Consider the following 24,532-nt stretch of genomic DNA (forward strand, 5'->3'; position numbering starts at 1 on the left):
TCGAGTGGGGGAGATCGGGTTCACGAACCCAATTTAAAATCCTTGGCCAAGGTAGTTTCAGGCATATGTGCCAATCATGAGATCTTTTTGTTTGTCCATAAGCTTCAGTTATTTAGGAATAACTGATGGAGCACTCAAACCACCAGGTAGCTCGGATGGCTGGACTTAAGAACATCCCAAGCCCGATCATGAGGTAGGGAGGGTCATTCTATTAAGTTAGGATGAGTGGGAATAAGTATAGTTCACGGTTGGCAAGTTAAGCCTAAGTCAATGCTTCTCTTTTCACCAATGTTGAGGCTTGAATAACATGACAAAGGGATTTCTCCATTGTTTCTATATGTTTTCTTTTGCACTTTTACCTATATATTCATAGAAGAATAAATAGATAGTTGTTACTTTACTTTCAGCTGAACATGTTATCAGTTAGAATGAATATATTAGTTGATAAATAAGATAGTTTTTACTTTACTTTCAGTTGAACATGTTATCAGTTAGAATGATTAAAATGTTAGCAACGTACTCAGTTATTTATTTCATTACAACAGTCGAATAAAATTTGCAAATATAATAGGAAGCAATTACTTCTTTCTAGTTATAATTAGTTATGGAAGTCTTTATCATGTGAAAAGGAATCAATTATTTGTTAATTATGTGTTTTAACTGGTTAGGAAAATTTCTTTGTTACATTATTCATTTTTTGAAATCAAACAACTACTAATCATCTAATAACTATTATGGGTTACCGACAATTTCATCAATAGTTAATACAATGTATATAAATAACTAACTATTTCACATGATCATGAAAGAATAATTCGTTAAGTCGAACAATTATGAAAAAATTTAAAATTAGGGCAAAATTTGGGATGTAACAATATAATTCCATCCTTCATACGCATTTACATATAAATCCATTTTCCAAACCCACTTCATGTAATCTCATCCTTCAAACCTAGTTACATGCTTACATCAAGCCACAATTGCATGTAAATCAATTTACATGTAATTGCATCCAGAGAGCCTGATTTTGGCTAAAGTCACTCTTTAAAAGTCAAAAGAAATCAGCACGCATCCCTATGTGCCTAGCTTGCATTCTTGGCCATTTACATGAAAACCCATCTTTTCCCATGTGCAATCCATCCTTCTAAGTCCAAATTTGGCCCTTTCCATCCAAATGTATATGCTTTCCGGTTCATTTCCAGCCATCATATGTGTTCCATAAGTATCTAACCCATACTTTGTACACCTCATCCCTTATGGATTCATCATTGCAACTCAAATCCCAAAGTTTTCATGGATCTAATCTCATTGGAAGATGTTTTCATCTTCATGTTGTGGCATACTCTTCAAGATATGTCAGAACTTCTTCAAAGAACAAAGACATCCCATTAAGAAGACATGCTTCAAATTAAAAAAAACTATTCATTTGGTCTCCATTTTGTTTAAAAAAAAAAGAGTTAAAGGTGCTAATGAAAAATTGTTCCGAATGAAAAGTTGTTCCAAGTTACCATTCGGACCCCATTGAGAAGGTTTTCAAAGTGTCAAAGATTCCTGAATGTGTCAGTCTACAAAGGAGAATTCATGGCAATTCGAATGAGAAAAATCTTGATCACATCAAATTTTCAAATGACAACAGACAATTCATTAAAGAGAGTTAGAGGCTATCAAAAGATGCAACACTATGATTATCAAGGTGAATGTAGTGACATGAAATACAAAAACTCCAGATCTTGTTATCATCCGTGATTGCATCATCAAGTACAATGCCTTTTCCGACAACCTATAGGATTGATTCATTCAAAATTAACAGTTTTAACTCTCTTCTTTCATGTTTGTAGATGGGAGAGGATGTATTGCATGAAATTGTGTAATTGCATGTAATTCGATTTACATGTCCTTATGAAATGTAATCCAATAATTTCTCTCATTTAGTTAGAAAAGGTCAAAGTTGGTTGAGTTTCTCGCACTTTTTTCTCAACTCCTTTGCCTATATAGAGAGTGCCTATATAAAGAGTGCCCTCTCATTGTAAAAATCATCTTTTGTTATATGCAAAAATCTCTGCCAAACTAAGTTGGTTGAGTTGCTCGCACTTTTTTCTCAACTCCTTTGCCTATATAAAGAGTGCCCTCTCATTGCAAAAATCATCTTTTGTTGTATGGAAAAAGCTCTACCAAACTTGTGCAACCATAACTTGATTGTGTAGTATTAATTTGGGTGAAAAGTGAATAAAAGAAACAATTGGATTTAAAGCTTTGACTAGAAGCGATTGTGATAGAGAAAATTATAAGCTTTGACTATAATTTGTGCCTATTATCTTAAATTCATGCTATTATTGTGTGTTCAATAATAGAGAAAAGTGAATTAAAAAGTAATCGGAGCCAAAGCTTTGACTGGGAGTGATTTTAGGTATACATAGACTAGGAACTTTGACTGTAGCTTGTATTACCATCTCAAATTCATGAAAAATAGTTAAAATTCCCTACTTTTGGAAGTCTTTGTGCCCTAGCAATAGAGGTTATTCTTATAGATTAGGTTAAAACAAGACTTAGAGCCAAATGTGTATGCTTTCAATCAGCCTTTGAGTTGGTGTGAGTTTATCGGTATCACCGTTTCCAGCTAATAAATAAAAGTGTAGCTAGAGATTTCATCTTGTCCATTACTCACTCCGCCGGTAAGTGGATTCTTTCTTGAAAGCTAAGAGGAACGAATATGGGTAACACCCTTCATAAATCTCTCTACTTCTTTTTTACCTTGAGTTGATCCAAGGAATGGTGAGAAGGGTGAGCCTTCCCTTTAAGGTAAGAGAGACTCGGTCTCATACGTTGTGGCTGTTATACCTATTTTGTGATGAGATTTTCACAAAACTGTCGGTTGCAAAATATCCACCCAACAAGAACTAGATCTATGAACCAAGAAAACATCACTATAAGTTGTATAAGAAGCTTGTAAGTGTGGATGTCATGGATTAATATAGTGATTTGATCTTTATGTTGAACATGGTCTTGGGAACACCCCAAGAATCTTTCTTCAAGACTTGGATGTATTACTTCATTGAGGAGATAATGAGATGGTATATAATGATGAATTGGGCCAAGATGATTAGTGAAAAATATCCACCCAACAAGAACTAGATCTATGAACCAAGAAAACATCACTATAAGTTGTATAAGAAGCTTGTAAGTGTGGATGTCATGGATTAATATAGTGATTTGATCTTTATGTTGAACATGGTCTTGGGAACACCCCAAGAATCTTTCTTCAAGACTTGGATGTATTACTTCATTGAGGAGATAATGAGATGGTATATAATGATGAATTGGGCCAAGATGATTAGTGACAATCGGAATACTCAACTAAAGAAGTTGGAAAAAACAAACAATTCTATATGAGTTCCTATATGATTTATTTGCTAGCATGAAATATTGAGTATCCAAGTCGCATATGTAAGGGTGTAATTGAAAATGACAACGGTGAATTCACAGTATACGATTGCTATCTTGAGTTACAACTATATGAAAAAGAAAGTTAGAGGAGGATTGGTGACATCTTCACCATGAACATATCACACACACACACACACTTTAAGATGGATTACATAGGAGACTATCCAATAAGGTTATGACATTGATTGAAAAGTATTAATATTAGTACATCCATTTCCTGACTTTTACTTACATCAGGATGCAAGGATTTTCTTCAGAGCCTTACAAACTTCCTAAGTATTCTACAGATAAGATGGTTTTCTTGGAGGTGACCCAACAACTATAAGAGTTTTATTTGATACGGAAGAAAAAGCATGCCTAGGGAATACCTTCCTCTATCACATTAGGGAAGATGCTTGAGACATTTTTTCATTACAAGTAGTAGAGACAAGTATTGGTTGCAATTTTATCAGCTTGGAGTCTACAAGGCAAGAAAGGAATTTGATCCATTCCAAACCAATCCACACTTGTAAGGGTAGGAGATATAGACATAATATTGACATTGAGGACTGTTACTTTAGGTGTTTATGTTTATGCAAGCTTGGTCAATGAGGAACGATCATGGATCATATTCCTAAGGTCGCATGTCTTTATGTTTCATATGCTTGGAGATGTAATTCATATTCTTGGGTGGCGTGTTCTTAATTGGCTTATCAGGTGATGTCTGGTAATTTGCTTATGTGATCATCATCTTCGATTGTGAGGATTTGTGGCTTTTCACATGGGCTCTTGGATCACATGTGGACCTATATCTAAGGTCACTAGTTCTCTTATGCTTTTTTGTGTTCACCCAATTAATTTAGGGGTCAGTCCTGTATTTTGTAAAACATTTCTTGATTTTGGAAAATTATGGTCTTTGAGCTAACCTCTGTGTCACGATGGCTATTTATGTAATGTAAGATGTATCTTGAGGGGGAAGATAGAGGAAGACGAAGGTCATCAGGAAGAGACCTATTGATAGAGTTGGTCTATATTTGTTTCTTTGTATTAGCCATAACTAGGAAGGCCTTACAGCCTGGTATGTTTGACATTCATTTGATTTAATTGGATTTTTAGTTAATAAAGGAGTTGTTTCAGTTGTACCTTTGGTTGTTTTTCACTGTGTGACTCTTAGTTGGGGGTTTGGTCATCTTCTTTTTGGATTCGCCAACCTTGTATTGCATCAGATAGTATCATAGCAAGGAGCAAGGTTAGATCTTAATTAGCGACTTATTAAGTACCAAATCACTTGGTTCTGGGGTGGTAGATTATGGTTTTGGCTTGGAATTGAAGAGGATTTGCACAATGTGGATTGTTGAACTAGTTACAAATCTATTGAAACTATTATTGTTCTTGTAGTGAACAAAATGATGAATTTGTGGCAGATTGCAAGTGTGGACAATAGATTGCCAAAAGTGAGGCAATTGACATTTGGTAATTAGATCGCTGAAGTTGAGGCAGTTCCACCACATAATTGATTAAGTATGCCACCTAGAAGGATGAATCCTAGGAGGTAAGAACACATGTTTGAGGATTTAAAGCTGAAATGAGAACTGATATTCGTAATGTCTTGAATGGATTGGGAAGGAATTCTAAGACAGAGGATGAGTATGAAGAAGTTGTAGAAGATCTTGAAGTACGTGAAGTAGAGATTCCCACGGAGAAGGAAAGATGGTTCCGAGCTATGACACAAGTTGGTTACAGTCATAGAATAGATGTTTCCAATTTCTTTAGTTCATTGCATCCTGATGATTTCATTGATTGGATTAATGAACTAGAAGATTATTTTGAGCTGGAGGATGTTAGGGATCCACAAAGGGTTAGGTTAGCATAGACTAAGTTGAAAGGTCTTTCTACCTTGTAAGAATCTCAACGAATTCTAACTCCAACAACATCAAATTACTTTACTTCTTAGATGTTTGACACTTTGCATGCTTCCTCTATCTCACTGTCCTTTAATTTCAGATTGTATTTGCTTGCTTGAAATGGTTTAAAATAATGTTCTAATGCTTGCAAAATAACTCAATGATGACTAAGAAAAGGACAAGGGGTAATGGCAACTTCTCTTGATCATTTCAAATGCGTATATCAGAAGTTTTACATGTAAATCTATGCCTACAGCTAAGAAACATTTCTACAAACACTTGGCATGCATACTAGCAATTTATTATAACTAAGACATATCGCTACAACTCGGCATTTTATCAAATAATTATCATGCAACCAAACTGTTTACCATGAACAACAAATAATGAAGCTAGTGATTTTCAATTATAAACTTGCAAATTATTACATCATTTCTCAAGTAGTTTGCAATAAAATATAAAAACCTGATTGTTGTGGTGCCCAAAGTTTACTGGCAGCAGTTTGTAATTTCCAATGCCACGCAGTGTATGTGCAAAACAAGATGATCAATGTGCTTGCTATGTGATTGTGGCACTCATATCAATCAGGAAATGCCTCCAAATTCCCAATGCAGCCCTTTCTTGTCCAATCACTGCTTAATACAGGTAGATCGCAGCCCCTAATCCAAGCCTCTTACTGACGTCCTGAGGCATTTACAGTCATCACAAAGATGCAAAAATTAATTATGCCAAAGAACAGTATTTTGTGATGCTAAAGCATGGAAGCCAATGTCAGAAAAAAATTCCAATTTTGGCTGCCCAAGTTGAAGAATATAGCAGAACTATGTGCACCAAAATTAATTGACAGTTGGCCTTCAATGAATCACAGTTTGTAACAGATTTTTAAGGAACTGGAAATGCCCAACTGTTCTGATCAATTTGCAGCAAATAGAGAGAAATCTTGGCATACAACAACACCAAAACTGTGATCAGAATAATCATAATAATTTACTAGATATTCAGAGCACAATTCACCGTGTCTTTCAACGGCTCAAAGTGTGAATCAGAGGAGGAACCAGTCCTTAAGAAACCCTTGTGAAAACCTTTGACAGCTTCAGAGATAATAAAAACAATAGCCAATAGAATGAATTTTTTTTCCTCCATGAAGTCTCTTTTATAACACAAAATGAAGTGTCGCTTCTCCAACACACTTTTCACTTAAGATGCTTCTTGCACACACTTTTAAATTAATGATAGTTATTTATAAAGAGTAACTTAATAAATAACTTATAACATGAACTCCATAAATTGACCCCGTGAAACGTTAATGAAGCCAAACACCAGGTGCCTCTATTGCATTGTTAAAAATAGTAAACACCCATAATTGACTTACAATAAATAGCAAGTTTATCCACAAAGACCCTCAAATCAATCTATCATCTCACAAGGGTCACAATGATGAATGGACCAAGCTTACAAGAATCTACTAAAATGGGGACATTGCATGCCTTATGGTGGAAAGAATTACAGAAAAATAGAGAGTACAATGGAAAATTTAAGATCAGTAGATGGGAAGTTATGGTATTGAGACTTAGAGCTAAGTTTATACCTGCGGACAATGAACTTGAATTGTTCACAAAGTTGTAGATTTTGAGGCAAAAGGACTTATCAGTTAAAGAGTATACTGAGGATTTTTACAAGATGCAAATTAGATCTGGACATTGTGAGTCTTCCAAGGAAAAGGTTGTGAGGTATGTAAATGGTTTGAAACTTAATATTCAAGATAAGTATGTTAAGAATTAGTTCAGTTGAAGATGCTTATCAGTATGCCTTGAAGGCAAAAGATAAGTTAAATAGAAAACAAGGTAACCTTAAAGGTAGAGACAAACAATTGGTTAATTTAGATCAAGGGAAACAAATGATTGCAATTGAGCCTGATCATTAAATTCCAAGCAAGAGGTTTGACGGAAAGGTATTCAAGGGTACTTGTTTCAAATGTGGCAATGGGGGACACTAAGCTTTTAATGTCCTAGCAAAGGTTTTGATAAGAAAAACCTAGTGACACAAGAGAATCAATTTGTGAAGGAACCTGAAGTTGATACGACTTCACCAAAGATTGACGAGTCTCTTATGCTTAGAAGAATCATGCTGGCTAAGCATGAAGCAACACCAATTCAGAAGAGAAACTTGTTTATAACTATTTGCATGTCAGGAGACAAATGTTGTAAAGTCATCATGGATGTTCGTAGTACTAATAACCTTGCATCAAAGAAATGGTAGAAAAACTTGGATTGCTTAGATTTAAACATCCACATCCTTATAGGATCAGTTGGTTTCAAGATGATCATCGGGTACAAGTTAGAGAGCAATGTCTGGTTAATTTCAGTATTGGAACCTACAAGCATGAAGTTTTATGTGATGTGGTTAACATGAGTGCTTGTCATGTTTTTCTTGTTAGACCTTGGCAATATGACAAGGGAGCTATTCATGAATTTAGAAAGAACATTTTAGTATTGAGAAGGATGCTAGAAAGTTTATTCTAATTCCTTTGAAGGATGAGGACAAAAGAAGTGCGAATGTAACATACAAATTTTCATAACCAATTTTAATCTCATATTAATCTAATTTAATAAGTACTTGATTCCATTTCACATGACCATGATTTCTACCAATTGAAATATAACTAAAATAATCTTTCCAATCTAACTGTCTTTCATATTCAGCTGAATTCATGAAAGTTAAAAAGAAACATATATATATATATATATATATAACATTTAAACTACTTCTAACAAAATCAACTGAATATAAGTAACGGCTATTATATCAACTGGAATACTTATTCAACAAATTAACTATTTCTAACTAATATCATATTCATCTAAAAGTAAAGTAATGATTAATTATATCAACTAAAATGCTTATTCAATCATAAAAATAAATGTTTTCTCCATCTAGAAATTTAAAATATCTATATATTCTACTAAGGGTTAAAGGCAAAAGAAACATACAGTAATAATGTAAAAAATCCATTTATCTTGTTGTCCAAGCTTCAGCATTGCTGAGAGGAGAAGCATTGACATAGGCTTAACCTCCTAACTACAAACCATTACTTATCCCCACTTGTACCGTATTAATAGAATGGCCCTCCCTACCTCGGGGTTGGGCTTGGGATGTTCATAAGCCCAACCATCTAAGTAATTAGGTGGGTTGAGTGTCCCAACAATTATTCTCCAAAATAACTAAAGTGTCTGGACAAGCAACAAAGATCACATGTTCGACACATCTGCCTAATTTCTACCCTGGTCAAGAATTTCAAGTTGGGTTTACAAACCCGATCTCCACCACTCGACTTGACAACATAACTCATAACTGGAACATGCATGAGCTATTATAGTTTTTGCTTATTATTAATTTATTTTGACTCCATTCTTGTTTGTGCAAACTCTCTACACCTCCTCACCTTCTTAGGTTGTCATGCCGATGATTCCCAGGTGCTCACAAGTCATATCCGCTATATACTTTACACCTCTTCACCTATAATAGCATTATCGCCAGTGAATTCCTCGATGTTGGATATAATTTCCATCTCAGTATGGTATAAATGAATGTAATAAATTCTGATCAGAGTTAGTTATTCACGGTTATCATTGCATATCCATCCCTTATGCACATGGTTGACACTCTATTATGAATAAAGATCATCAGTGAAATATTAGACATATTAAATGGACTAGAAATATTCTCATAACCATCTCGATTTCAGTCTGAAAAATAAGTGGCATCAGTATTTGAATATTATACAAACCAGATACACGATTGGTATGGAAAATAGAAAGGAATTCGTTCAAGGTTCGATTGGTTTCTTATGATAATTAAGACTCTCAACTGGCAATGTAATATGAAAGAAATCAAGACTTGGTTCGATGGTTCTAGTATGCAGTTCTTATGGTAATAAAGACTCACACAGACATGGTAAAGTGGAAGGAATTAAAACAAAATTTAGTAGAACCTTATGTGACACTCTGTCTACTGTTGAACTCTTGCGGTAGGAAGAAGGACTCCATTCCTTGTTTAGAGCCCGTGATTATGAAGATGTGGAGACAGTATGGAATAGTGGAGAGTAGAGAATAAAATTTGGAAAATATACTCTATTCTTCCTTAAACGTAGAGTGCCGAGAGCCACCGATAGCAGAGAAAGAAAAGAGATAGATGTCCGGAACGATCATGAGACTCTAATATAGAAAATATAACTTGGTTCTTCGGCTACTAACAGTTACAAGAAGACTTTTCGAATGCAAAACAAATCGTATTTTAAAAAAAAGGAAAAATAGAGGGAAAGAATAAGAAGTTGAAAGGTTTGATTTTATTATTTTATTATTGTTGTTCATTCTTATATATGTTCATGTGTATGTATTGATAAAGTGGCATCATTAGATTATAGCTTATAATTTATTGGTGTCGCCTTATTTTTATATATATATGTTCATATTTGAGTGTGAGTAATAATGATTAAATAATGAATTCATTATTAATTTCTTCAAAGGTATGAATTATAGTTTTAATTTTTATTGTTTATTATATTGTTCCTTTAATAGTTCATACGGTTCCATAATGCAACATGTTGTCAAATCCTAGTATCCTTGCCAGGGTATTCTTAGGTCAAACCTATCGACTCAGATGATTGGACCATTCGACCATCCCCTTCTGATGATCTCGTTTAGCAATGCTTTCCCTCTCTTTAGTCTTCTTCCTACAATCATTCAAACAAACATTCTTGCCAAGACATTAACTCAAGATATATTAATTGTTAATTCAAAAACTATTGTCGATCATTTAGTAACCATTAGAGATTTCATCAACATCTAAATAACTAACTCATTTCACATGATTAGGAAGAAATAAATTGATACAACGGCTATAATTAACTAACACACTTCACATGATCAGGAAGAAATAAATTGATACAACGGCTATAATTAACTAACTCACTTCACATGATAATAATTCGTTAAACCAACGGCTATGATCAAAATAAAAATTTAGGGCAAAAATTTGGGATGTAACAGCGAAGAACTTGAGTATTGCTAAGATTGTTAATTTAAATGTTGCACAACCTATAGATAAGATAGTTACAGATGCTAATCAGTTTGATATTTGTTTGCAGCAACTACCTAATGATCATTTAAGATTTTGTGAAAGGATTAATTTATTTGAGTTTTCTAGAAGAAGCATATTTGTTGTTGACAATAAAGGAATGAGTTGCAAAAGTAAGGTTGGGAAAAATTCAGTTGTTTTTTATGCTAAAGATTTATGGATTATGAATGAACATGGCATTTATGTTTAGAATCCTGTCAGATTTTCATATGTACTTACGGAACATCTTCTTGTCACCTTCAATGTGTGATGTAGGAGCATCCTTGGGTCGTTGGCAATCCTACATAACCCACAAACAGTTTGCTGTATTTTTTGTTTTCCAATTTCAGTCTAATTATTTACGGGTGCGATCATTTGATCACACATTCCAATTTATGCAAGCTTGGTTTCTTATTGAGGGCCTATCATTGGTCATCTTCCTAAGGTTGCATGTCTTTATGTTTCATATACTTGGAGATCTAATTCATTTTCTAGGATGGTGTGTTCTTTGTTGGCTCATCAGGTGATGCGTGGCAATTTTCTTATGTGGTGATTGTCTTCAATTGTGAGGATTCTGTTAAATTTCTAACTGTGATATTCATACTGGTCTGAGTGTGCAGACTGCACATTAATCTTCTCTCCTTGTATATCATTCTAAGGCATTATATGCATTACACATGGAAAATACTATGGGCGGTGATCCTTGGCAATAACCTTATTATGCACTAACTATAACTATTTAGTTATGTTAGTTAATACATTTGTTATCTCCTATTGAGCGCAGATTTCTATAAGTGAAGTGTGGGCCGACCTAGAGAGGGTCATGTCCCTTTAAGGGACATGCCCTTTGGTCATGGTATAAGAGGTGGGTGTGATTGAAGTTTAAGGACACACAACACATTGAAGTCTTCTCCTTAAATCAATTCTATCCTATGACAAATTGCAGAAATTATAAGCATTTCCAAAATTATATTATTTCATTCAAAGAAGACTATTTATTGAAGATTATCTACAACAGACCTATAAAGGTATAACATAAGTTTGATTCACTTAAGAATTTGCAAGAACTTTACATGGTATCAGAGCTCTGGTAGTCAAACCTAGGCTCTGCAAATTAATCAGACTTGACATATATCTAGCATCATTCTCCTGTCTTGAATGGCATACACAATCAGACCCGAGGACAGGTTTGATGAAAAAAACATTTTGATGCTTGGAAATTCAGAATCATGATGATTCTTGAAGAAGATGATGTAAAACAATTTGTTGATTCAACATCCAAACAACCTACTGTTGAACCTCATAAAACCATCTGGAGTAAAGGAAATAGAAAAGCCATTCAAATCATATTAGATGGAGTGAAAAATGATATTGTACCCATGCTAACAAAAGATCAAAAATCATTTGATATGATGAATGCATTACTAAATGCATATGAGGTCAACAATGCAACTAGAGTTCTTGTATTGAAAAGGAAACTAAATCACATACAAATAAAGAAGAGAGAATCAATGAATTCTTACTTCCTAAGGGTTGCCAGTCTAAGAGATGAACTTGCAAGTATAGGAACCATCATTAATGATACAGAACTAACATTGATGGCTATAGATGGATTACCAGACTCATGGGAAACATTCACACAAGGAGTAAGTGTTGTTGAGCCCATTTGCCGTTGCACCAAAAGCCATGACTGTTAGTGAACATGGAACACCACATAATTAACCACCTGTGGGCTGGAGAGCGCGTCGCATCACCCAACAATCTCCCCCTCGACGCGCATACCAGGCGCTTACGCGGGTCGGGAAGGCACCGGGGAGATTTGAACCCATGACCAGGCCAAAACTAGGCTCTGATACCAATTGTTGAGCCCATTTTCCATTGCACCAAAAGCCATGACTGTTAGTGAACATGGAACACCACATAATTAACCACCTGTGGGCAGGGGAGCGTGTCGCATCACCCAACAAGTGCCAGAGACAAACTTCCTGACTTCAATAGACTTAAAGGAGATTGTCTTCAAGAAGAATCCATAAAACTTAAGAAAGAGGGAAAGTTGAAAATTGAAGATGAAGAACTTCATGTTCTTAATACAAACTCCTATAAAGGAAAAAAAAAGCACTTCAAGAAGAAAAAGGGCTAAGTTGCACGGGTACCTCCCCCCCCTCTCCGGACCACGTACTGGTTTGAACTGGTTCGTGGTTCTGGTCCGGTTCGACCTGGGTTCAACTTGGGTTCGTTTTTGGAGGCCTGGTTCGATCTGGTTCGAACCAAGGTTCGAACCCAAGAGAACCACATATAAAATTTCGGACCAGGGTTCGAACCCAGGAGAACCACATATAAATTTTCCACATTACAGCATGTTTTAATTTAATTTATGTTGATACATCTTGGATCTAGGTTGGTAGGCATTACAATGCCACAGTTTTTTAGTGTTGAGTAATCCCTAGCTGTAAAACACTTTCTATTTGAATCAAAATGCTACTAAATTTGAGACACCCACAAGAGAAGATGCTCAACATGTGGCGACCACCATGACCAATTTCGAGGAATTTCAGGGCCTATTTGAGTAGCAATATGAATTTTTCAAACACTAAACAATAAACAACGTTTTATTGGAAAATGTTGCCCTGCAGAAGAAAGTTACGGTCACATGAATATGGTCAGGTGGGGCAGCTACTTACCACATTGTCTATCACTGTTTGGCTGATTATTTCTCCTCTAGGTATATTAAAAATTGTATTAAAGAATATTCAATCTGGGACGTCAGACTGTGTTATCCAAAGGCCTCCATGAATGGTCTTTTTCCAGTTTATTGTTGTTGATCAGTGCTTGGGAGATTGTGCCCAAAGAGATTGAAGAATATTCAGCTGGTCAAAGGGATTTACCTTCTACAAGCTAGATCTAATTAGTTTTTAACCACATTCAATCGATTATGTTAATCATAATAAGAGTTTGGTAAATAAATTTATGAAAAGAAGAAATTTTTATTAAAACTTACTGTTGATCTGCATAAACTAATCAGATACAGTTATGAATTTTTTAAATGAAAGGGAAGAGATCTAGTCGCTAGGGGTTCCAATGATCACTGTGGTTTGCTACTATATTGTTTATGCTGTTTTAAAAAATTTTGTTGTTCAAATGTGTTTATGCTACTATGCTACATTCCAATTCTAACTCATGCTTCGTATATATATATATATATTTTTAAAAAAATAAATTTTTTTACATGTTTTTGTACTAACGAACCCAAACGAACCCAAACCCCTTTTCAAAATTTTGTCGAACCAGCGAACTGGTTCTCGAACCCGAACCCGGAACCGAACCGCGAACCGGCAACTTAGAAAAAGGGTAATCAAAAGAATGACAAACCTAAGAAAGACCTATCTAAAATAAAATGCTTCATATGTGGAAATTTTGGACACTACAGATCTAATTGCCCAGAGAATTCTTAACAACAAGCGAACTGTAGAAACATAACTAGGGAAGAAGATAACTGTAATCCTGATAATCGTGTATTGTATTCGTCACTATGAAATGAAGTCTCAAGTAAAGCATGGGTGATTGATAGTGGATCATCTAGACATATTATAGCATACTAAGAAGCACTAGACTCTATATCAGAAAAGGTTAATGGCGAAGTCAACATCAGTGATAATTAAGCACATTTCGTCAAAGGAATTGGAAATTGCACCTTAAAACTAAAGTCGGGAAATTCTCTTCTTCTCAAAGGAGTACTCTATGTATCAGGAATAAAAAGGAATCTAATCTCGGTTACAACACTTGAAGATGATGGACATAATGTTGCATTTATGGATGGTAAAGTCATAACTTGGGCTAAGAACTTGATACAGTGCAAGGCACGAGAATCCCCAAAGGACATGTACTAGCCCTTAGTAAATAACCACACAACAGAAGAATAAATAATAACATAGATAATTAGATCCAAAATAATGCCGATTCTCATAATATAATCGTAAGATCTACATCCAACATGCTTGGCTGTAAGGCCTTTCGGGTTACAGCCAAATAAATAATTAATTACAATTGTAATTTTGCAAGATCCCTCAAGATCCAATCCCAACACTAGCTAGTCCAGATACACACTCTAGTAGAAACCTCCAAGGAAGCTCTCAACTTGTGCTCACAAGCCCACCAAGCAATCTCCTTATTTTCCAAGCCGCAGCTGCTAGCTCTTCTCAAACTTTATCCAAGATCCAAGTGTAAGCTGACACACATTCGGCGCTCTCTCCACTCGCTCTGAAAAAATTCACTCACTCAGCTACTCCATCTTCCATGCTCTTCTTCAAGCTGGTTCCCACACTCTCTATGACTCACTCCATTAAATGAATTCCTAAAAGACTCCACAAGACTCCATACTTATACCCAACTAAGCCACAAGTCGGCCTCGCCCATTGCAAATTAAAATAAACCCTTACATGCATAACCCACGAGTTGGCCTAGCAAGTCACATTAGATAAACCCTCAAGCCACAAGTTACATTTAATGATGTCACCTACTAAATGTCTTTTTTCCGCTTTTCTCCAATTTTATTTATTTATTTATTATTTTTCTTCTAAATTTCGTCACTTTCTCTCTCCTTAATTTTAATTTTAATTTCTAATTTTTTTCTTTTTCTTTTTGAAAAACAAACAAAAACAATATTATTTCCCACTTTATTTTTTGATGCAAAATGCTCCTGCATGAAAACTTCTTAATTAAGAAAGAAAAAATGATTGGTCAAAGAAAAGGGTATTCGTATGAATTAAATTCAGAACCTAGTCGAGCTATTCAAGCCCTAGTTCATGAAGCTGCAGATATAGATGAAATATGACACAGAAGGCTAGGACATCTAAATTTCAAAACTATATTAACTATGGAGAAGATGGTTATTGGTTTACCTAAATTGAATAAAGATCACTCAAGCATATGCAAAGGATGCGCTCTAGGTAAGAACACCAAAATTCTATTTCACAATCACTAAAAAAACTAACAATGTTTTGGAATTAATCCTCTCAGATTTATGTGGGCCTATGTCTGTTCCTTCTCTCAGAGGATTTTGGTACCATATGCTTTTATAGATGACTTCTCTAGGAAAACTTGGATTTACTTCTTAAAATGCAATGTATCAGAAGAAATCCTGAAGAGATTTAAAGAATTTAAAACCTTAACTAAAAACTTATGAGGACAGAAAATTAAAACTCTTAGGACTAATAATGGGGGGAAATACACCTCAAATTTGTTTAAATTTTTTTGTAAACAAATAAGAATTAAGAGGGAGTATACCATTCCTTATAACCCATAAAAAAATGGAGTAGGAAAAAGGAAGAATAGAACAATTATAGAAGTTGCTAGAGCTATGATATTTGATCAAAATCTAGAATATTATCTCTGAGTAGAAGCTTCTTATACTGCTTTCTATATTCAAAACAGAAGTTCTCACTCCTACCTTAGAGATAAAACTCTTGAAGAAGTCTTTACTAAGGTTAAACCCAATATAAGTCATTTTAGGATTTTTGTGTGCCCTATATATATCCATGTTCCAAAAGCAAAGAGAACTAAGTTAGAACCCTCTGGGAAGAAAGGTATTTTTGTAGGGTATAGTGAAACATCTAAAGCATATAGGATTTTCATACTTAGTTAAAAAAAATATTGAACTTAGTAGAGATGTAATTTTTGAAGAAGATTTAGCATTTAAAAGAGCCCTAAGTTCTAAAGAACCCTCTCCTTTAGCTAGTTCTGAAAGAGTTGCTGAATCTAAGTCTCAGAAGGAGAACATTGAAGAAATTGAAGATGAAATTCAAAATCTTAATCTTGTAGAAACTCAAAATTCTAAGAAAAGACCACTTTGGGCCATTAAAACTGTAGAGGAAGCACAAGACTTTATTGCACCATCTAGAATAGTTAGAGAAAGAAAAAGACCCAAAAGATTTTCTAATTATACAACAAACATGAATGATTTGTCTAAATCAGAACAAACCAATGTTTCAGATGCTATTAAACATATAGCTTGGAAAGATGCCATGATAGAAGAATAGCAATCTATTATGAAAAATGATGTTTGGAAAATTGTTCGAAGACCTGAAGGAAAATTTGTTGTTTCTTCCAAGTGGATATTTAAAATAAAGCATGTTGTTGATGGTAGCATTGAAAAATATAAAGCCGGATTTGTAGCCAGGGGATTCTCTCAAAAAGAAGGGATTGATTATGAAGAAACCTTTGCTCCTGTTGCCAGATACACCTCTGTAAAAGCAGTCCTAGCTATTGCAGTATCGAAGGGATGGAAAGTACATCAGATGGATGTAAAAACAACATTCCTGAATGGAAAAATTATAGAAGAGATATATTTGGAGCAACTTGAAGGATTTGAAACTCATGATCCTAAAGTTTTTGTTTTCAGGCTCAAGAAAGCTCTCTAAGGGCTTAAATAGGCTCCAAGGGCTTGGTATGAAAGAATTGATAAGTATCTCACCGGCTTAGGATTCTCCAAAAATGAAGCCGATCCAAATCTATATTATAAAAGGGATAAAGATGACATGGTAATTTTGATACTGTATGTTGATGATTTACTAATAACAGGTGATGATCATCTCATAGATCAATGCAAGAGAGATCTAATTAGAGAATTCGAGATGAAAGATTTGGGACCCCTTCATTACTTCCTAAGACTGGAAGTAAGGCAGAATTCTGACATCATTATACTTAATCAAGGTAATTATACATTAGATATCTTGAAGAGATTTGGAATGTGGAATTGCAAGTCTATGTCTTCTCCAATGGAGACTAATCTACATAAACTTAAAGAAGCTGCAACATAATCACCCTCCATAGATTCTACTCTCTACAGGTAGATGATTGGGTCCCTTATGTACTTGTTGAATACAAGACCTGATATATGCTATGTTGTTAACACCTTAAGTCAGTTTATGTGTAAGCCAAAGGAGATTCACCTAGTTGTAGTCAAACACATTATGAGATACTTACAAGGTACTCTTAACCTTGGGCTCAAATATGAGAAAGTTGAGTTGTATTTACATAGATTCACCGACTCAAATTGGGGTGGAAGTGTTAAAGATAGAAAAAGTATTTCAGGATGTTTTAGTTTAGGATCAGCAATGATATCTTGTATATGCAAAAAACAATCTTCAGTAGCACAAAGTTCCACAGAAATCGAATACATTGCAGCAGCGATGGCCTCTTGAGAAGCAATTTGCCTTAGAAAGTTACTTGTGGGATTATTTGGTCAAGCCATGAATCCTACAATTATTCGTTGTGATAATTAAAGTTCCATCAAGCTTTCGGTGAATCCAGTTTTCCATGACAAGTCTAAGCATATCGAAATTCCTTACCATTATGTAAGAGATATGGTAGATAGGAATACTGTAAAATTAGAATACATTTGCACTGTAGATTAGACAATAGATATTCTCACCAAACCTCTCCCTAGAGTGAAGATAGATCACTTCAGGAAAAGACTTAGTATGGTTGAATTGTAATTCATTTGTATTCTTCAAATTATTATTAATTATAATTTTATTATCAGGCCATTGACTGTTATGGGCTCCACCATTTGTATTCATTATTTTAGAGGTGACGATCTTTGAGATAATGAATACTTGTATAAAAGACATTATGTGAGATGATGATTTCTCAAATAATGTGTTGAACAGTAGAGAACTACTATTAGATCTGGGTGAGTTCAAGATCATTTTTGACATAAGCATTTCTATGCCTATGAATCACAACTTGGATAAAGGAAGAATTTATTCTTCAAACTTTATCCTGTGTTTTGGTAGATTTTAACTCAAGATCAAGTTGTGATATAGGATTTCCAATGCCTATGAGTCACAACCTGGATAAATGAAGAATTTAATCATTCTTCGGATTTCATCCTATGTGTATTGCATTACATGCAATACTGACATCACTAGTATAAGTGATAAGTTATATCACAAGATGGTTATATGACTCAGTATCATGTGTTCCATGATACCACTTTCTCAGAAGATTCAGATAGATATAGAGCATTAATCTATGCTTATTCATCGTAATTGATGATGCTAGATATGTTATCTCTCGGTATGATTATCAAGTTAAGTGGGAGTGTTAAGTTTCTAACAGTGATACTCATACTGACCTGAGTTTGCAGGCCACACATTAATCTTCTCTCCTTGTATACCATTCTAAGGCATAATATACATTACACTTGGCAAATAGGATGGGCGGTGATCCTTGGCAATAACCTTGTTATGCACTAACTATAACTATTTAGTTATGTTAGTTAATATATTTGTTATCTCCTATTGAGCAACGATTTCTATAATTGAAGTGTGGGCTGACCTAGAGAGGATCATGTCCCTTTAAGGGAGATGCCCTTTGGTCATGGTATAAGAGGTGGGTGTGATTGAAGTTTAAGGACACACAACACATTGAAGTCTGCTCCTTAAATCAATTTTTCCCTAAGACAAATTGCAGAAATTATAAGCAGTTCTAGAATTATATTATTTCATTTAAACAAGACTGTTTATTGAAGATTATCTACAGCAGACCTATAAAGGTACAATATAATTTTGATTCACTTAAGAATTTGCAGAAACTTTACAGATTCATGGCTTTTCATGTGGGTTCTTGGATCACATGTGGACCTAAATATGAGATTGTTGGTTCTCTTATGTTTAATTATGTGTTCGCTCATTTAATTAAATTAATTTAGGGGCCAGTCTTGTATTTTGTAACACGTTTCTTGATTTTGGAAAATTATGATCGTTGAGCCGAACTGCATGTTACAGTGGCTATTTATGTAATGTAAGATGTATCTTGTAGGGGAAGATAGAGGAGGAGGAAGACCATCTAGAAGAGGCTTGTTGATAGGGTCGATCTGTATTTGTTTCTTTCTATTGGCCTAACCGGGAAGGCCTTACAATCCAACATTTTTTATGTTCATTTGATGTATTTGGATCCTCTGTTAATAATTGAGTTATTTTCAATTGAACCTCTAGTTGTTTTTTCCACTATTTGATTCTTACCTGGGAGTTTGGTCATCTCCTTTTGGGATTCACCAGCATTGTACTACGTCAGATGATGAGATCATTTAAGCATTAAAGGGAAGTAACGAAGATGAATAGATGGAGGATGGCATGGATTTATCCACGATTGCTGATTGGTTAAGGTAGAGTATGAAGAAAAGAACTCCCTTTGGATGAAATTGATACTCTTGATTGAAGTTGGCAAAGTAAAAGAACCTAAATCAACAAAAAAAATTCATTAGATCAATAGAGATGAGTTAGGATCCTGCACTTTGCATATTGTTGTCTAAGTTGGTGACATGAATAGGGATGAAATTACTCCTAATAACTACCATATCTGCTCATTTGACATTGGGCCAACAACTAAGAAACAAGAATCTAAAGAATTGAGGGATACTACAAATGTAATTGAAGAAACAGCAGATAAGGTGAAAAAGAAGAAGGATGAGCTAAATTTGGAGAATTTGATGTTGGATCATAAACCCACATATTAATCCATCGGGACGCAAGAATGATGCAATTTTTCCATATGACCCCATTTCTTAAGGCATTTGTGATGTGGTAAAAGAATGGGCGAGTGATGTCAAGAGAAATGCAGGGACTTTCCTTATTATGATAGCTCAAGCATATGAGAGGACCATAATGTTGATGAATAAAATGCAAGGATTAGAAGAGACATGGCAGCAATTTCGGCCCATTGAAGAGAAGATGAATCTTTGTCTCATGGCATTGAAGAGTGTTCCTACATCTCTAATTGAAGGAGTAAATTATAAAGAAAGTGTATATGACTTTAGTCATTGGCATCTTCCATTGCCCATAAGGACTATATATGAGCACGCATAGTTTAATTGTCTAAATGTTGAGGGTCCTATCTTGGAGATACATGCAAAGGTCCATGTTAAATCATGTATTTACTTGGTTTTGACATTAATGCTTCCAGTGAATTAGATTTGGATGAGTTGAAAGAAAAGATGGAATGAGTCTATTTCAAAGACATGAACTTTCTTGAGAAGAGTCAATTGAGTGTACTCTTATTATTTTCATAAATAATTTGCAGAGGCATACTTCAAATCGGAATAGCGCATTGGATACTTGCATGGAGAAGATAGAGATCATGGACTTATAGCATAACAACCTTCCTAGTATTTCCATAGATGAACATGGTGGGATTTTGGTCAAGTTTATTGAATTTGATAAAAGGGAGGGGTAAAATGGAGTGCACATCTTGGATGATGAGTTGTCTAATGACTAATCAGCTTCCCTTCTTATTGGTCCTCAAGCCATTGAATTTTCTCATTGACTCATTTTGTGTTGCTTCATTTTCATTGATTGTTTGTGGTTTCCCTAATTAGGGTTTGTAATGGATTAATCTAGGTCAGTGATTCTGTTTTAAGCTTGACCATTGATTGTAATTGGGGCTTTAATATATAACCCACCCCTCTCATTTGTTAGAGGGAGAATGGTTGGAGAATTGTTACTAATATATTACCATATTTGCTTTATTATTCATTGTTGTGTTTTGGATGGTGAATGATGGTGATCTTATTTTGTAATTGACTACTCTCACATAGTGCAAGCTTCTAAGGTGTGTCCAAATGATGTTCAAATCAATATCATTTTCTTAATCTCATCTGTTGATGCAAATCAAGGATCAAATATGTATTGGATTTAAGTGTATTTTCTTAATCTCATCTGTTGATGCAAATCAAGGATCAAGTATGTATTGAAGTTAAGTGCATTTAAATGGCATTTGACTATACAAGGCAAACTTACGATCAATAAGAAAATAATGGTTTGTTAGAAGTAGAAGCATAGTTTAAAAAATCATCAGACTCGCCTCAGACTGGCCACAAACTTGTGAGTCCAATGATGAACTCAGTTGGCTTGCCATGGACTTGCGAGTAGAGTCTAGGTGAGTCTGTCATGATGACTCGTGCAAGTCCCACATTAGGACTTATGAATCCTTGTGACGAACTCTTGTTGCTACCTAGACATGCTCAACAACTTATAATTTGTTTTTTTTCACTTTTGGAGGCATTTTTCTTTATTCTTTCTCAAAAGAAGGTTTTAGGGTGACTCGATGGAATGAAGGATGATGAAGATGAGGACTTTGATGATGAGGAAGAAGAATTAACTCCTCATTTAAATACCTGAACACCTACTAGTTTGAGGCCTGAAAATTTGAGTTATTTTAGAAGAGGGAAAGGGAGATGTAGTCTTTTGTTTTGGAACTCCAATATATGACATTTTGTAAACATTTATAAACTTATGCCACTGAAATTGTGATGAAATTTCAAATATTGAGGGTTTGGGATTCATATGACGTGTAATTTTTAAACTATGACTCTTATGTTTTCTAAATGCATTAGTTTTCATTTTTTTTTGTAGAACTACAATTTTTTCTTTTGTCAAGTCCTTTCCCAACTCTTTTCTGAGTCCAATTTTTTTGGTTTGCCGAGTCTGTGGCGTGTCCAAATTTTTCAACTATATCAAGAAATAGTTTAGATTTGCAAGTTCTAGTTAGGATTTATATTTGTAATTTGGAAGTCAAAGTATATATCCATTGCACGTTGTGAAGCCAAATCAATTGAATCAAGTTGGCAAGTCTTAGAGAATAGCATAATTCCCCTCGTGATACAAACAAATCATGTTATTATCATTGAGTGAGTATCTAGACTAAGAAGGATCCTTGTAGTCACCTTATGATCTTTCATTGCAGTCTTAGCAGAAGAAGTGCCTTTATTCAAGAGAGGATTCAATATTCAGTGTTTCATCCTGAGCCAATGAGTGTTCTATCCTTTATGTTGTAAGGGAATAAAACTCACATAGAAATCGAGGACATGATATTTGTCAAAAACCTCATTACTGCTTTGATATATCATCACTACTTTACTAGATTAATCTCAGTAGCATTACTTTATGGTCAAGAAACCTAATTCTGAGGCTTCATTTTTTGTCTTGAGAAAACTCCGTAGAATAGTTGAAGATTTTTTTGGATTTGGGAATGTTTTTTGCTTTAGTCGAAATTAGAACAAATGTTTTTTCATGCCAAACACTGGAAGTAATATTCAGTGGACGGATAATCATTATGATTAGGAAATACCTCTGGTCTCACATACCTTAGTAATGGGTTTGATTAATATTCTTCTAAATTCTTACTAATGGAGTCAAAACCATTGTATGATTGTGACAAACCAAAGCTTCTCAACTTCTTTCATCTAAACAAAGTGGCATATTCTTTGTTGAAGATTTGTTTCCACTGTAGGGTTGAAGATTTGTCACAAATGAGTACTGTGTTTTTCATAAGCTAGCTGACGTTACGATGCCTTTTGTATTTAAAAATGAAACCACTAACTTCTTATATAGGCTATATTCAGTCTCCAATGTATACCATTTACTCTCTAGAAGGCTATTTAGTATTTTATACTCTTTACTGAACATTTACTTGTATCCTGTGTCTTGCAGGAAAATGTAATATACCTGGCAATTCTACATTGCTCTATGACATGGAGTTTCTTGGGACTTATAAATAAAAATAGGAGCTACCGCACCTAAATTTGGAAGCTACCTAGATTTAAATTTGGAAGCATTTGATTGGAGGAATATTGGGGGCACATTTTGTGGTAAATTGCCTGGATACATCTCCTTATATCTGTATTCTGGAAATCACATGGTGCACCCACATGAGAGCGAGGAAATTCAAGTGGGAGCTTCATAGTGATAAGCACCATTGTAGTTTCACTACTTAAAAAAGAGAGCTGTTTTGATTCATAATTGATATGGATATTCTGGTGTAAACAGGCATTCTAGTTTTCCTTTGTTTAATCCAGAGCAATTTGCTATCAGGACTAAAATATTTGTGACAGTTATGACTGTGATTTACATATTTCATCAAAATTGTTTGCAATATCTAAATTCTTGCTCACACTATTGTAATAAATTTATATGCTTGTGTGATTACCTCATACACAAAGCAAATATTTTGAGTTTGATATACATCTACATGCTGCTATAACTTGCAAAATCTTTTAAATAGACAGTCACAAAATTTTGAATTCTTTCTTAAATGTTGGAAATAAAATCAACATGTAAGAAATGAACAACAGAGATAGTGAAGAGAAATTGCAACACACATCAGTCTGATGGAAGAGATTTCCTAAGAAACCCAATGTGATTTCACAAGACAATTGGCTTCCACAACAATCCATCTTGCTTATTCCGCATTCATTTCTCTATGTCCTCTGAAAATTGCAGTTCCTACAATATGCAAAATCAGATCTCAACTCTAGATGGTGTTTAAGCTTTCTATGTGTATCATTATTATGCCCTTGGGAATGATTCTATTGGTTACCCAAAGGTCATATGAAGATCAGTTAACGCCATTTCACATTCTCTCAATGGTATATGTTTTATTTCAACTCACGGAAAAATGAATCTAAATGCTCTCTTATAGTGTTATTATGCTATGATTCTTCTTGACACTGTGTCAAGGTTGAACTCTTTTAGAGTACTGTTCTCTGCTTATTTGAGTGTTTTGGGATTTTATGCCAATTAGATTCTTCTTGGAAATGGCTTTACTTGAGCGTGCTTATGCTCAACTTTCTGCTTCTTGAAGTCCCATTGTCCAAGTGACGCCCATCTATTCTCTCATGTTGTTTTCACTCATCTTGCTATTTCTTGAAGTCTTCTTTAATGTCATGGCCTTACTGCTCATTTTGTTTTTCATGTTCCTTTAATGCAATTTTGTTCTCGAAATTGCTTGTGTTTTCATGCATCTAATGCTGTAAGAATTCTAAGACAGAAAATTCTAACCTTTGTATCTTGCTTTTTCATTGTATCCTAATCTACGTTGTGAATAAGTTGGTATTCCAAGAATCAATACCAAGCTCTATTTTTGTTTGGTTCTGGAATAACTTCAATTATAGATCCATAAATGATATCGGTAAAGACATTACAATTCAAGAGAACTGCTCACCTTGAGTATGCCTTCTCTTTGAGCTTTTTTGTTTTACATAATGCCATCTCTTCCAACATGGGAGCAATTATTTGGTTCATGAAGCATTCTTG

At 34.6% G+C, this 24,532-nt stretch overlaps 1 protein-coding gene across 2 annotated transcripts in view; it reads left to right on the forward strand.

Moving 5' to 3' along the window:
* LOC149536503 (photosynthetic NDH subunit of lumenal location 4, chloroplastic-like) overlaps window positions 1-23,461 on the forward strand; it is a 118,190-nt gene extending 94,729 nt beyond the window's left edge. For both annotated transcript variants that reach the window (XM_089805840.1, XM_089805839.1), the window contains one exon: window positions 22,931-23,461. Coding sequence is in view for 1 of the 2 variants with exons in the window: in XM_089805839.1 (XP_089661965.1) it covers window positions 22,931-22,998 (68 nt within the window). In the remaining variant the exon portion in view is untranslated. The remainder of the gene's footprint in view (window positions 1-22,930) is intronic.
* The last annotated feature ends 1,071 nt before the right edge of the window (window positions 23,462-24,532 follow it).

The sequence above is a fragment of the Cupressus sempervirens genome, chromosome 10 (genome assembly GCF_028749045.1).
Source record: "Cupressus sempervirens isolate cs-2001-9-10 chromosome 10, ASM2874904v1, whole genome shotgun sequence".
Lineage (NCBI taxonomy): Eukaryota > Viridiplantae > Streptophyta > Pinopsida > Cupressales > Cupressaceae > Cupressus > Cupressus sempervirens.